This window comes from Tachyglossus aculeatus, chromosome 21 (assembly GCF_015852505.1).
Source record: "Tachyglossus aculeatus isolate mTacAcu1 chromosome 21, mTacAcu1.pri, whole genome shotgun sequence".
Lineage (NCBI taxonomy): Eukaryota > Metazoa > Chordata > Mammalia > Monotremata > Tachyglossidae > Tachyglossus > Tachyglossus aculeatus.
The window spans coordinates 8,964,939-8,979,281 of record NC_052086.1 but is presented as its reverse complement, the minus strand read 5'-3'; the positions used below and the strand labels follow the sequence as shown (position 1 = coordinate 8,979,281).

At 47.4% G+C, this 14,343-nt stretch overlaps 1 protein-coding gene across 1 annotated transcript in view; it reads right to left on the bottom strand.

The window, feature by feature from the left end:
* The window catches only part of CABIN1 (calcineurin binding protein 1), a 192,802-nt gene extending 188,895 nt beyond the window's left edge, over positions 1–3,907 (bottom strand). The window contains exons 1-3 of the mRNA XM_038762494.1: positions 3,838–3,907; positions 1,785–1,877; positions 337–450 (exon numbers count right to left, since the gene is read on the bottom strand). Of these exons, the coding sequence (XP_038618422.1) occupies positions 337–450; positions 1,785–1,877; positions 3,838–3,840 (210 nt within the window). The 5' untranslated portion in view covers positions 3,841–3,907. The remainder of the gene's footprint in view (positions 1–336; positions 451–1,784; positions 1,878–3,837) is intronic.
* Positions 3,908–14,343: the final 10,436 nt, after the last annotated feature.

Genomic DNA, 14,343 nt, shown 5'->3' with positions numbered 1-14,343 from the left:
TGCACAGGGAGGGCATTCCAGGCCAGGGGGAGGACGTGGGCCGGGGGTCGACGGTGGGACAGGCGAGAACGAGGCACAGTGACATACCACTATTAATATTATTATTATTATTGATTGAATGGGGGGGAGAGCTGTGGAACAGTAGACTCTAAACTGTGAGCTCACTGTGGGCAGGAATGTGTGTGCTTTTTGTTTTATTGTACTTTCCCAAGCTCTTACTTCGGTGCCTTGCACACAGCAAGCGCTCAATGAACACAACGAGTGAATGAATGGACTCGAGGCGCTCACTGGCCAGAGGAGTCTGGCTCTCTCCGTTCCCTCCGCGGGGGCACTGACCTCACGCAGCAAGCGGGCTTCCAGCAGTTCGTGGTAGGCTTTAGCAGATTCTTCGAAACGGTCATGCTTCTGGAGGTCCAGGGCCTTGTGGTATAGGGCAAAAGCTTCAGCCTCCTGTGGGGCGACAGAACGGAAATGGCCGCTGGTGACTCAAACACGCAGCTAAGATGCCTCGCCGGGGCGGCGGGTGGAGGGAAGCTAAGTGGGATTCCCCTCACAGTAGCCCGCAAAACTTTAAGTCAAAATACCCTCAGGCTTTAAATTCATTCATTCATTCGTTCAACTGTATTTACTGAGTGTAATGCACTGTACTAAGCCCTTGGGAGAGAACAGTCAAACAACAAACACATTCCCCTGCCCCTAACGAGCTCACAGTCTAGAGGGGGAGACAGCCACTAATATACATTAATAGTGTTGACTGTGTGCAAAGCACTGTACTAAGCACTTGGGAGAGAACAGTTTAAACAACAGACACATTCCCCTGCTCCTAATGAGCTCAGTCTAGTGGAGGAGACAGCCATTGATATACATTAATAAACAAATTATAGATCATGTACACCATACACCATATATATGGGAATATACATATGTGCTGAGGGGATGGGAAGGAGGATGAATGAAGGAGCAAATAAGAGCACTGTATGCAGTGTTTTGGGAGAGCACAGTATAACAACAGATACATTCCTGCCCACAACGAACTCACAGTCTAGAGGAGACAGATATTTATATAAGCAAATAGATAAGTTACAAACATATACAGATATCTACATATGTGCTGTGGGGATGGGAGGGAGGATGAATGAAGGAGCAAGTAAGAGCAGTGCAGAGGGAGTGGGAGAAGAGGAGAGGAGGGATTACTCAGGGAAGGCTTCTTGGAAGGGATGTGCCTTCAATAAGGCTTTGAAGTACTACTGATAATAATGATGGTATTTGTCAAGCGCTTAATATGTGCAAAGCACTATAGGGGAGAGAAATTATCTGTCTGTTATGAGGAGGGAGGGAGGTCCAGGCCAGAGAGAGGATGTGGGCGAGAGGTCCTCAGAGAGATGAACGAAGACCATCTGCTGCATTTTTAACAGGAAAAGCCCTAAAGGGAGGAGGACTGGAATCCTTAAGGAAGAGAGGAGCACGGGAACCTGAACTTCCTAAAGGGAAAAGACTCCAGAGGCTTGGGTTGGAAAGAAGGAGCAGAAGTCCATTTCCATTCATTCATTCATTCAATCGCATTTATTGAGCGCTTACTGTGTGCAGAGCACTGTACTAAGCGCTTGGAAAGTACAATTCGGCAACACATAGAGACAATCCCTACCCAACAACGGGCTCACAGTCTACGAGGGGGGAGACAGGCAACAAAACAGAACAAAACAAGTAGACAGTTGTCAACAGCATCAATATAAATAAATAGAATTATAGATTTCCCTAAACTTGAAGGCTGGGGATGTACTTACCTGAGCCTCCTTGGTCTGGGTTTTGTGACTTTTGAACGTTCCTTCGTGATCATCCTCGACTGTGGAGCTGGCGTTCAGGGCGGCAATTCGGATCTAAAAATGAACGAGGAAAATGAGAATTATCGATTTTACGCATTGCAATTCCCTCCCCTCCCCCGGCGGGTCATCCTGGAAGTGCCTACTCTGATTCTGCTATGGCTTGTAATAAAGATAATTAATAATAATAATAATAATGATAATAATGGCATTTATTAAGCTCTTACTATGTGCAAAGCACTGTTCTAAGCGCTGGGGAGGTTACAAGGTGATCAGGCTGTCCCATGGGGGGGCTCACAGTCTTAATCCCCATTTAACAGATGAGGGAACTGAGGCCCAGAGAAGTGAAGTGACTTGCCCAGAGTCCCACAGCTGACAATTGGTGGAGCTGGGATTTGAACCCATGACCGCTGACTCCAAAGCCTGTGCTCTTTCCACTGAGCCATGCTGCTTCTCTAATACTAATTCTCTAATACTAACACTAATTATGGGCTTTGCTAAGTGTTTACTATATGTCAAGGAGGGAAGTAGTGAAGCCTAGTGGAAAGGGCCTGGGCCTCAGTGTCAGAGGCCCTGGATTCTAATAATAATGGCATTTATTAAGCACTTACTATGTGCAAAGCACTGTTCTAAGCGCTGGGGGATACAAGGTAATCAGATTGTCCCACGGGGGGCTCACAGGCTTCATCCCCATTTTACAGATGAGGGAACTGAGGCCTGGAGAAGTGAAGTGACTTGCCCAAAGTCACACAGCTGACAGTTGGCGGAGCCGGAATTTGAGCCCATGACCTCTGACTCCAAAGCCTAGGCTCTTTCCACTGAGCCACACTGCTTCTCCGACTCTAATGCCAGCTCCGCTACTTAGAAAAGCAGCATGGCGTAGTAGACAGAGCACAGGCCCGGGAGTCAAAAGGTCACGGGTTCTAATCCCTGCTCTGCCATTTATCTGTTGTCTGACCTTGGGCAAGTCACTTAACTTCTCTGCGCCTCACTTACCTCAACTGTAAAATGGAGGTTAAGACTGTGAGCCTCACGTGGGAGGCCAGGTGCCGGGCACTGTTCGAAGTGCTAGGGTGGATTCAAACAAATCGGGTTGGACACAATCCCTGCCCCACTTGGAGCTCACAGTCTCAATCCCCACTTTACAGACGGGGTAACAGGCACAGAGAAGTGGAGTGACTTGCCCAAGGTCACAATGGCTTTAAAGCAGTCCACCGTCTTGCCCCCTCCTACCTCACCTCGCTTCTCTCCTCCTACAACCCAGCCCGCACACTTCGCTCCCCTAGCGCTAACCTTCTCACTGGGCCTCCAACTCTTCTATCTCCCTGCCGACCTCTTGCCCACGTCCCACCTCTCTCCTGGAATGCCCTCCCTTCTCAAATCCATCAGACAATGACTCTCCCCGCCTTCAAAGCCTTCTTGAAGACCTATTCCTCCAAGAGGTCTTCCCAGACAAAGACCCACCTTTCCTCATCTCCCACTCCCTTCCCTTCTGCATCCCCCTGACTTGCTCTCTTTGCTCTTCCCCTCCCAGCCACACAGCACTTATGTCCACATCTATACTTTTATTTATTTGTATCCATGTCTGTCCCCCCTAGCCCTAGACTCTAAGCTCACTGTGGGCAGGGAATGTCACTTTTTATTGTTATGCTGTACTCTCCCACACGCTTAGTGTTTTGCACACAGTAAGCGCTCAATACATATGACTGAATGAATGAACGAAAGAGTACAGTGGAGGGGAAGGGAAGAGAGATAGAGAGTTTATAGATGGCTGAAGGTATAGCATCCATATTTCATCTTTCACATGCTTCTCCCAGAACTACAAGTGCTCTCCACACAACAAACGCTCAGAAAATAATAATAATAATTGTGGTACCTGTTCAAACATTTACTACACGCCAGGTACTGCACTGAGCGCTGAGGTGGATACAAGCAGAGTTGGACACAATCCCAGGTTCTTTTCAATTCACCAAACTTATCTCCTAGCGTGGGTAAACAGATACTGCTTTAAACTCACCATATTCAGAGAGCTTCAGCCCCGACTTCCATCACAAACAGGTAAAAACCCCGGCCCACAGTCGCTTCTGAAAAAGTAAATGATAAATTGGCATGAGAATCATGAAGAGCCAAGCTTGTCTCTCTATCTTCTATGAGCAAAGTCAGATCCCTTTTTTAACATACTTTGATTCCTTCTGAGGACCATTAAAAATGCTTGAGTAGTTTGGCTAATGTCCCCCAGTGGTATTTATTGAGCGCTCCCTGTGGATGGAGCAGCGTGGCTTAGTGGCAAGAGCCCAGGCTTGGGAGTCAGAGGACGTGGGTTCTAATCCTGGCTCCGCCACTTGTCTGCTGTGTGACCTAGGGCAAGCCACGTCACTTCTCTGTGTCTCAGTTAACTCATCTGTAAAATGGGGATTAAGACTGTGAGACCCACGTGGGACAACTTGATCACCTTGTATCTACCGCTGCACTTAGAACTGTGCTTGGCACATAGTAAGCACCTAACAAATACCATAATTATTATTATTAACTAAGTGCTCGGCAAAGTACAATACAACAAGAATCAGTAGACTCTATCCCTGCCCACAAGGAGCTTACGGTCTACAAGAAGAGATAGACATTAAAACAGATTACAGATCGGGGAAATACTACAGGACAACAATATTTACATATGGAGTATAAGGTTATGAATCTATAAGTCTATTAATCTTCTATGAATCGACTCCTTATCACGACAGGAGAGTTTGTTAATGTTGATGAAGCTTAGAGCTAGGCCATATAGGTCTACCCAGAATGGAAAGGTCTAAGCCAATGCGTCGGACAAAGTTGATTCACCTGTGTTGGACAACAGCGGAACGGGAAAGAGTCAAAAGCGGATGATCGACTGATCTAAACGTTGATCAAAGACAACGGCAGAGACTCGAGTTTTTACCGCACGGAAGAAAGCATAGGAAAACCGCTTCCGTATCTTTACCAAGAAATCTCTATGGATACACACACCTTTGTGACAGAAGAGGTTCTGAAGAGGATATATCTGTGGGTCAGAAATCACTCGACGGCATTTGAAGAAGTGTAAGTCTGGGGTACCAAAGTCCTTGAGGGGTACAAAAAAGGTACCACCCAAACAAAACACATTCAGATTTATAGAATAAAACTGTAGTTATTGATTTGTTTAGAATTTGGGGGGGGCCACAACTTGACACTTAGTCAAAACATTAAACCAACCTGCTGTCAAACAACCCTTAGTATTAAGTCTTCAATATGGAATGCTTTAAATGTCATTGATTCTTTTGGAAGACAAGCTCTGGGGCACTAAAAATCAAACCCAAATTGCATCAAACCCAAACTGCATTTAAACCAAACTGGACTCCAAAAAAATGCTGACCAAGTGCTCGATTGTAAATCCCTTCCAAAAGACATACGAATGGCCTTTTTAAAAAGTCACAAGCCTAAAACGCACTCACTCTAAATGACTAATTTCACTCACTGACCTACCTGGAGCAGTATGCCCTCCCCAGAAAGGGAGAACAGTGTAAAATTCAGTGTGGCCTAGGGCTAAATGTGACTTTGGGCAGGTTACTCCACTTCTCTGTGCTTCAGTTACCTCATCTGCAAAATGGGGATTAAAACTGGAAGCCCCCCGTGGGACAACCTGATCACCTTTTATCTACCCCAGTGCTTAGAACATGCTTGGCACATAGTAAGTGCTTAACAAATACCAACATTATTATTGTTATTATTAATATTACAACTACGATTGGTTGATAGAGAGGAAGAGAGACGTTAATGTACATAAATTATGAACGCGCAATGCGAACGGAGAACAAGGCATTTACGATAGGCACCTAGATGCACAGATAACCTCCTTCTCCTCCTCCTATCCCCACAGCTGGAGTGATTTTTTAGACTGTGAGCCCACTGTTGGGTAGGGACTGTCTCTATATGTTGCCAATTTGTACTTCCCAAGTGCTTAGTACAGTGCTCTGCACATAGTAAGCGCTCAATAAATACGATTGATGATGATGACGATGATCCAGTGAACTACCATGCTAGCGGTGCTGGAGGCAGAGGAGCTTTTATCACCTATCTCATCCCCCCTGCTCCCCCACCCCTCCTCTCTCAGGCCTGGGACTCATCGCCCCCGCCCCGTCATATCTCACAGACCACAGCGCTCTCCCCACCTTCAAAGTCCTCCTAAAACCACAACTCCTCCGAGAGGCTTTCCTTGAAGGGCCCAGAAGATGGAGAGAGCAGCAGCTTGCCGGACTTGAGGCGGGAAGTTCCAGAGAGAAAGGAGGGCAGGAGCAAGAGTCAGTCAGTCAGTTAATCCTATTTATTGAGCACTTTCTGGGTACTAAGCACTAGGAAGAATACAACAGAACAAAAGAAGAGACACACGCCCTGCCCACAACGAGTTTCCAGGGTAAGGCGACAGTGAGGCACAGCAAGCAGATGCCACCAGGCCTAGGGGCTGTTCCTGAACAAGGCTTTGGGGCAAGGCGAAACACCACAACACGCGGCGGTGGGGGTGGCAGGCTCCATCAAACCCTCCCCTCTGTATCACTTACGTAATTAATAAGAAGAAGAAGAACTGTGGTATTTGTTAAGCGTTTACTATGTGCCAGGCATTCTTCTAAGCGCTGGAGGGAATACCAGGGAACCAGATTGGATACAGTCCTGTCCCATGTGGGGTTCACAGCCTTAATCCCCACTTTACAGTTACTAATAATAAGAACGGTATTTTTTAAGTGCTTACTATTTGCCAGGCGCTGTTCTAAGCCCTTGGGTGGATACAAGCAAATAGGGAGAGACAGTCTTACTCTGCCATTTAATAATAATAATAATGATGATGATGTTGGAATTTGTTAAGCACTTACTATGTGCAAAGCACTGTTCTAAGTGCTGGGGGTGATCGGGTTGTCCAAGGTGGGGCCCCCAGTCTTAATCCCCATTTTACAGATGAGGTAACTGAGGCACAGAGAAGTTAAATGACTTGCCCAAAGTCACACAGCTGACGATTGGCAGAGCTGGGATTTGAACCCGTGACCTCTGACTCCCAAGCCCGTGCTATTTCCACTGAGCCACGCTATTTCCACAAGACTGTAAACTCACTGTGGGCAGGGAATGTGTCCACCAAATCTTCCAAGTGCTTAATACAGTGCTATGCAAACAGTAAATGCTTGTCTCATAGTCTTGATCCCATTTTACAGATGAGGACACTGAGGCACAGAAAACTGAAGTGAGTTGCCCAAGGTCATGTAGGTGGCACAGCCGGGACTAGAACCCAGGTCCTTCAGATTCCCAGGCCTGGGCTCTATTCGCTTGGCCACAACGCTCGCCCCTGAGCCAGCCTCACCTTCTCCCCCTCCCCACTATTTACAGCGAACACTGGGGTGGGTTCAGGAAACGCGACCAAGTCAGCCCTCGATAAATACTAATGATTATCATTAATAGCAATAATATAATGACAGTATCTGTTCAGACTATTGCATCAGCCTCCTCACTGACCTCCCTGCCTCCTATCTTTCCCACTCCAGGCCACACTTCACTCTGCTGCCCGGATCACGAGCCCGCTGTTGGGTAGGGACCATCTCTATATGTTGCCAACTTGTACTTCCCAAGCGCTTAGTACAGTGCTCTGCACACAGTAAGCACTCAATAAATTCGATTGAATGAATGAATGATTTTTCTACAAAATCATTCAGACCATGTCTCCCCCCTCCTCAAGAACCACCAGTGGCTGCCCATCCACCTCCACATCAAACAGAAACTCCTCACCACCGACTTCAAATATGTTTGTACATATTTATTACTCTATTTATTTATTTATTTCACTTGTACATATCTATTCTATTTATTTTATTTTGTTAGTATGTTTGGTTTTGTTCTCCGTCTCCCCTTTTTAGACTGTGAACCCACTGTTCGGTAGGGACTGTCTCTATATGTTGCCAACTTGTACTTCCCAAGCGTTTAGTACAGTGCTCTGCACACAGTAAGCGCTCAATACGATTGATGATGATGATGATGACTGTCTCTATATGTTGGAACTTGTACTTCCCAAGCGTTTAGTACAGTGCTCTGCATACAGTAAGCGCTCAATAAATACGATTGATTGATCGATTGATTCAAAGCACTTAATCAGCTCACCCCCTCCTACTTTACCTTTCAGGAACGTGTCTGTTTATTGTCATACGTACTTTCCCAAGCGCTTAATACGGCGCTCTGCATACAGTAAGCACTCAATAAATATGATCTGCACATGGGAAGCGCTCAATAAATACCACTGATGGATAGATGGTAAACTCCTCGTGGGAAGAGAACGTGCCTGCCACTCTCCCAAGCACTTAATACAGTGCTCTGCACACAATAAGTGTCTGATAAATACCACTGCTTGAATGACAGTCTCTAAAACACTTTGAAACAGGAAAGCAACCCTACAACTGTCATTCCTGAATCGTCCTGTAGCAGGAAGCGGCCGGAAAGCTGAACAATGTGGCTAAAGACTGCAGTCACCTCCAGACACTGCTTTCTGGGGAATGAGCCGACAAAGTCACCCCATTTTCCTTCTATTACGTCCAACAATAACTTCAGGGGTGGCATCTCCCGGCCCCCCACCCCACCTCAAATTCACCCACGACGAGATCCCGGGCCTAACCGGGCAAAGGCTGACAGGAACATGGCATTTTGCACCTTGCTCCAAGATGGGAGGCTATTGTTAAAACGTGGCACTTTCCTGCTGGCTTAGGGAAGTTGGGGGGAGCCCCTCTGTGGAGGGCAGCCGGATCCCACCTCGCATTTCCCTCTTTATTGTTGCCCTGTCCTTATCCAAGCGCTTAGTACAGGGCTCTGCACACAGTGACTGCTCAATGAATAATAATAATCATAATAATGGCATTTATTAAGCACTTACTATGTGCAAAGCACTGTTACAACTGACTGAACGAATGCCCGGCTTCCATCCGCCCAAGGTGACATCTGGCCTGCCTCTAAGGGCCTCCCTATCCTTGCCGCCCCTAAGTGCTTTGTGCAGTGTTTTGCACACTATGGATGGATGGAGGAATGGTGCCTGGCTCAAAAGCACTTAGCAGATACATGATGATTACCCTATTATGGATGGGTGGATCGCCCTCGTTCATTCCGTCGTACTTATGGGGTGCTTACTGGGTGCAAAGCACTGTACTAAGCGTTAGGGAGAGGGGACTGTAAGAATAAAAAGAGGGGCATTCCCAGGGGTGGGAATGACCCTGATGGTCGGTCCTTCCTCCCTCCCCCAGTTGGGGGGGGTCCTGGCAAGGTGACCCCCCCATCCCTAAAGCCCCTCCCCCCACGTGACCCCGGTGACCCCAGGACACCCCCCCACCCCCCCCCTCCCCGCACTGCGGGCCACGAGGAGCCCGAGGACACTTACCTGCGGTCTCCACGGCAACGGCCCTTCCGGCACCTCCTCCGGCACATGTGCGCATGCGCGCACACACTCACACACATACACACACACACCCACCGCACACACGCTACCCCGCCCCTCCCCTCGGGTTCCCCGTCAGTCCAACAAAGCGCTCGCTCATTGGCTGGGAGGGCCGCGCGGGCAGCCAATGGGAGGGCCCGTCGCCCTTTGAAGGCCAGCCCTGGGCCCGCCCCTCGGGCCTTCCCTCGGGTCTCCTCAGGGCGAAGCCTACTCAACGCGTAGAATAACAATAACAATAATAATAACAATAATAATAATAATGACATTTATTAAGCGCTTACTATCAATCAATCAATCGTATTTATTGAGTGCTTACTGTGTGCAGAGCACTATACTAAGCGCTTGGGAGCCCACTATTGGGTAGGGACTGTCTCCATATGTTGCCAGCGTGTACTTCCCAAGCGCTTAGTACAGTGCTCTGCACACAGTAAGCGCTCAATAAATACGATTGATGATGATGATGAAGTACAAGTTGGCAACATACAGAGACGGTCCCTACCCGACAGTGGGCTCACAGTCTACTATGTGCAAAGCACTGTTCTAAGCGCTGGGGAGGATACACGTTGATCAGCTTCCCCACAGTACCAGTATATACGTATATATGTTCGTACATAATTATTACTCTATTTTACTTGTACCTATCTATTCTATTTATTTTCTTTTGTTAGTATGTTTGGTTTTGTTCTCTGTCTCCCCCTTCTAGATGGTGAGCCCACTGTTGGGTAGGGACTGTCTCTATATGTTGCCAGCTTGTACTTCCCAAGCGCTTAGTACAGTGCTCTGCACACAGTAAGTGCTCAATAAATACAATTGATTGATTGATTGATCAGGTTGTCCCACGAGGGGCTCGCAGTTTTAATTCCCACTTTACAGATGAGGGAACTGAGGCCCAGAGAAGTGAAGTGACTTGCCCAGAGTCACAAAGCGGCGGGGCAGGGATTTGAACCCATGACCTCTGACTCCAAAGCCCGTGCTCTCTCCACGGAACCACATGCAACAATAACAATAATAATAATGTTTATTAAGCGCTTACTATGTGCCGATCACTGTTCTAAGCACTGGGACAGATACAAGGTGATCAGGTTGTCCCACGTGGGGCTCACAGTCTTCATCCCCATTCATTCAATTATATTTATTAAGCGCTTACTGTGTGCAGGGCACTGTACTAAGCGCTTGGGAAGTGCAAGTTTGCAACATATAGAAACGGTCCCTACTCAACAGCAGGCTCACAGTCTAGAAGCTTTTTATTCTTTTTATTCTTACATTAATAATATTATTTATTAAGCGCGTACTATTTGCCGATCACTGTTCTAAGCGCTGTTATAGATACAAGGTGATCAGGTTGTACCACGTGGGGCTCACAGTCTTCATCCCCATCCATTCAATCATATTTATTGAGCGCTTACTGTGTGCAGGGCACTGTACTAAGCACTTGGGAAGTACAAGTTTGCAACATATAAAGATGGTCCCTACTCAACAGCGGGCTCACAGTCTAGAAGCTTTTTATTCTTACAGTAATAATAATATTTATTAAGCGCTTACTATTTGCCGAACACTGTTCTAAGCGCTGTTATAGATACAAGGTGATCAGGTTGTTCTACGTGGGGCTCACAGTCTTCATCCCCATTCATTCAATCGTATTTATTGAGCGTTTACTGTGTGCAGGGCACTGTACTAAGCACTTGGGAAGTACAAGTTGGCAACATATAGAGACAGTCCCTACGAAACACCGGGTTCACAGTCTAGAAGCTTTTTATTCTTACAGTTCCCTCTCCCTAACGCTTAGTACAGTGCTTTGCACCCAGTAAGCACCCCATAAATACAACAGAATGAACGAGGGCAATCCACCCATCCATAATAATTAGAGTAATCATCATATATCTGCTAAGAGCTTTTGAGCCAGGCACCATTCCTCCATCAATCCATGTTTATGGAGTGTCTACTGTGTGCAGAACACTGCTCTAAATTAATCCCCATTGCACAGATGAGGTAACTGAGGCCCAGAGAAGTGAAGTGACTTGCCCAAAGTCACACAGCTGACAAGTGGAGCCAGGATTATTCATTCATTCATTCAATCGTATTTATTGAGCACTTACTGTGTGCACAGCACTGTACTAAGCAATTGGAACCCACTTACTGTGTGCACAGCACTGTACTAAGCAATTGGAACCCACTACCTCTGACTAGAAGCAGAGTGGTTCAGTGGAAAGAGCCCGGGCTTGGGAGGCAGAGGTCATGGGTTCAAATCCCAGCTCTGCCAACTGTCAACTGTGTGACTTTGGGCAAGTCACTTCACTTCTCTGGGCCTCAGTTACCTCATCTGTAAAATGGGGATTAAGACTGTGAGCCCCTAGTGGGACAACCTGATCACCTTGTAACCCCACCTCCGCCCGAGCGCTTGGAACAGTGCTTTGCACATAGTAAGTGCTTAACAATGCCATTATTATTATTACTATTAATCCCCGTTGCACAGATGAGATAACTGAGGCATAGAGAAGTGAAGTGACTTGCCCAAAGTCAGATAGCTGACAAGTGGAGTCCGGATTAGAACCCACAACCTCTGACCCCCTAGCCTGTGTTCTTTCCACTTAACCATACTGCTTAGTGGAAAGTAGATGGAGAATGGAAGGGGTCAATGTCAGTAAAGCCGAGGTTGGAGAATGTCTCCGGGAGAAGGGGGTGGCCGACAGGGTCAAACGCAACTGAGAGGTTGAGGTTACCAAGGATAAAAGAACTTAAATTTTATTTTTTTAAGTGGCTCTACGGAAATATTTAATTTTCCAAATCTTGTTTTTCCAAGGCCTGAGCTCTTTCCACTGAGCCACACTGCTTTTCACTTGCCTTCTGTGTGACTTGGCGCGCATCAGTTGACTTCTCTGAGCCTCAATTTCCTCATAAGTAAAACGGGGAATAAATACCTGTTCTCCCTCTTCCGTAGACTGTGAGTCCCATGTGGCCAGGGACTGGTTCTGACCTGATTAAGTTATATCTACCCCAGCGCTTAGTAAAGTCTTGGCACCTAGTGAGCGCTTAACAAACACCACCATTCGTAGAGAAGTATTGTACCAATCTGAGGTTTTTTTGACTTCCGTTAGCCCAGGACTTTGACTCTGGCAGTGAAAGAGCCCAGTCAGCAATTTACGAATAACTCACCAGCATAAAGTAGTTGTCTGAAAAACAACCTTTCCCCTTCCCTTCTCACCCTCCAAAAGGCAAGCCCAGAAAGCTACATCACGAGGCTGCCTTGGGAAAGCAGCAGAGGAGCTAAAATGAGGACATTTTGCTTTGGGCCCTGATTTCCATTCAATGAAATTATTTATCAGCAGCCTCCTGTACCCCTTCCAACCCGTCAGGTTCTGAATCCCAGAATTCTTGCCCTGGAAAGGTTGGGTCATCACAGAGCAGACCCACTCCAGCTCTGAAGCTCATTTCCAAGCAGGGGATGGGACGGGTTGCAACTGTGGGCCCCTCTGAGAGATGGGGAGGGGAAGTGAGGATTTGGGGAGTGGAAGTCCTTTAACTTCATCCTCGAGTCTAATGGACGCTGGGCTTGGAACCGGAGTGTTGGGGTAGAAAGGCAGGCTCCCGCGTGATGCGAGACCAAAGGTGTTGCTCCTTTGCGTCGCGATTAGGTCAGCCGGGGCTAGCCTCACACGGAAGGCCACTGGGTGCTAATTCATTACGCTGTGCGTCCTACGCGCAAAGCGGCTCTGTGATTTGGGGAAGCAGTGTAGCTTAGTGGATAGTACAGGGCCTTGGCGTCACAAGGGCCCGGGTTCTAATCCCATCTCCGCCACTTGTCTGCTGTGTGACCTTGGGGAAGTCGCTTCACTTCTCTGGGCCTCATTTAGCTCACCAGTTGATCAATCGGCTGTCTTGACAGCACTGTACTAAGTTCCTGGGATTTTGTGGACAGGAAATATGTCTGTTATATTGTTTTATTGTAGCCTTTCAAGCGCTTAGTACAGTGCTCTGCATACAGTAAGCACTCAATAAATACAACTGACTGATATTGTAACAGAGTTGGTAGACATGTTCCCTGCCCACAGTGCATTTACAGTCTAGAGGGACAAGTTTACAGTTTAGAGGGGATTTACCTCATCTCTAATATGTGGATTTAGACTATTAGCCCCATGTGGGACTCGGACTGTGTCCAACCTATTAGCTTGTATCCACCCCAGTGCTTAGCCTGGAAGTCAGAAGGTCGTGGGTTCTAATCCCGTCTCCACCACTTATCCCATGTGTCCCATGTGGGGCTCACAGTTTTAATTCCCATTATACAGATGAGGTAACTAAGGCCCAGAGAAGTGAATTGACTTGCCCAAAGTCACACAGCTGACAAGTGGCGGAGCCGGGATTAGAACCCATGACCCCTGACTCCCAAGCGCGGGCTCTTTCCACCGAGCCACGCTGCTTCTCTTTCTAAGCACTCAGTGGAATGAGCACGGGTTTTGGAGTCAGAGGTCATGGGTTCAAATCCCGGCTCTGCCAACTGTCAGCTGTGTAACTCTGGGCAAGTCGCTTAACTTCTCTGCGCCTCAGTGACCTCATCCAGAAAATGGGGATTAAGACTGTGAGCCCACCGTGGGACAACCTGATAATAAGAATGATGGCATTTATTAAGCGCTTACTCTGTGCAAAGTACTGTTCTACGCGCTGGGGAGGTTACAAGGAGATCAGGTTGTCCCACGGGGGGCTCACAGTCTTCATCCCCATTTGACAGATGAGGGAACTGAGGCACAAGCACCTTGGAGAAGCAGCGTGGCTCAGCGGAAAAAGCCCGGGCTTTGGAGTCAGAGGTCATGGGTTCAAATCCTGGCTCCACCACCTGTCAGCTGTGTGACTTTGGGCAAGTCACTTCACTTCTCTGGGCCTCAGTTACCTCATCTGTAAAATGGGGATGAAGACTGTGAGCCCCCCATGGGACAACCTGATCACCTTGTAGCCTCCCTAGTGCTTAGAACAGTGCTTTGCACATAGTAAGAGCTTAATAAATGCTATCATCCAACTTGTACTTCCCAAGCGCTTAGTAATAATAATGATGGCATTTGTTAAGCG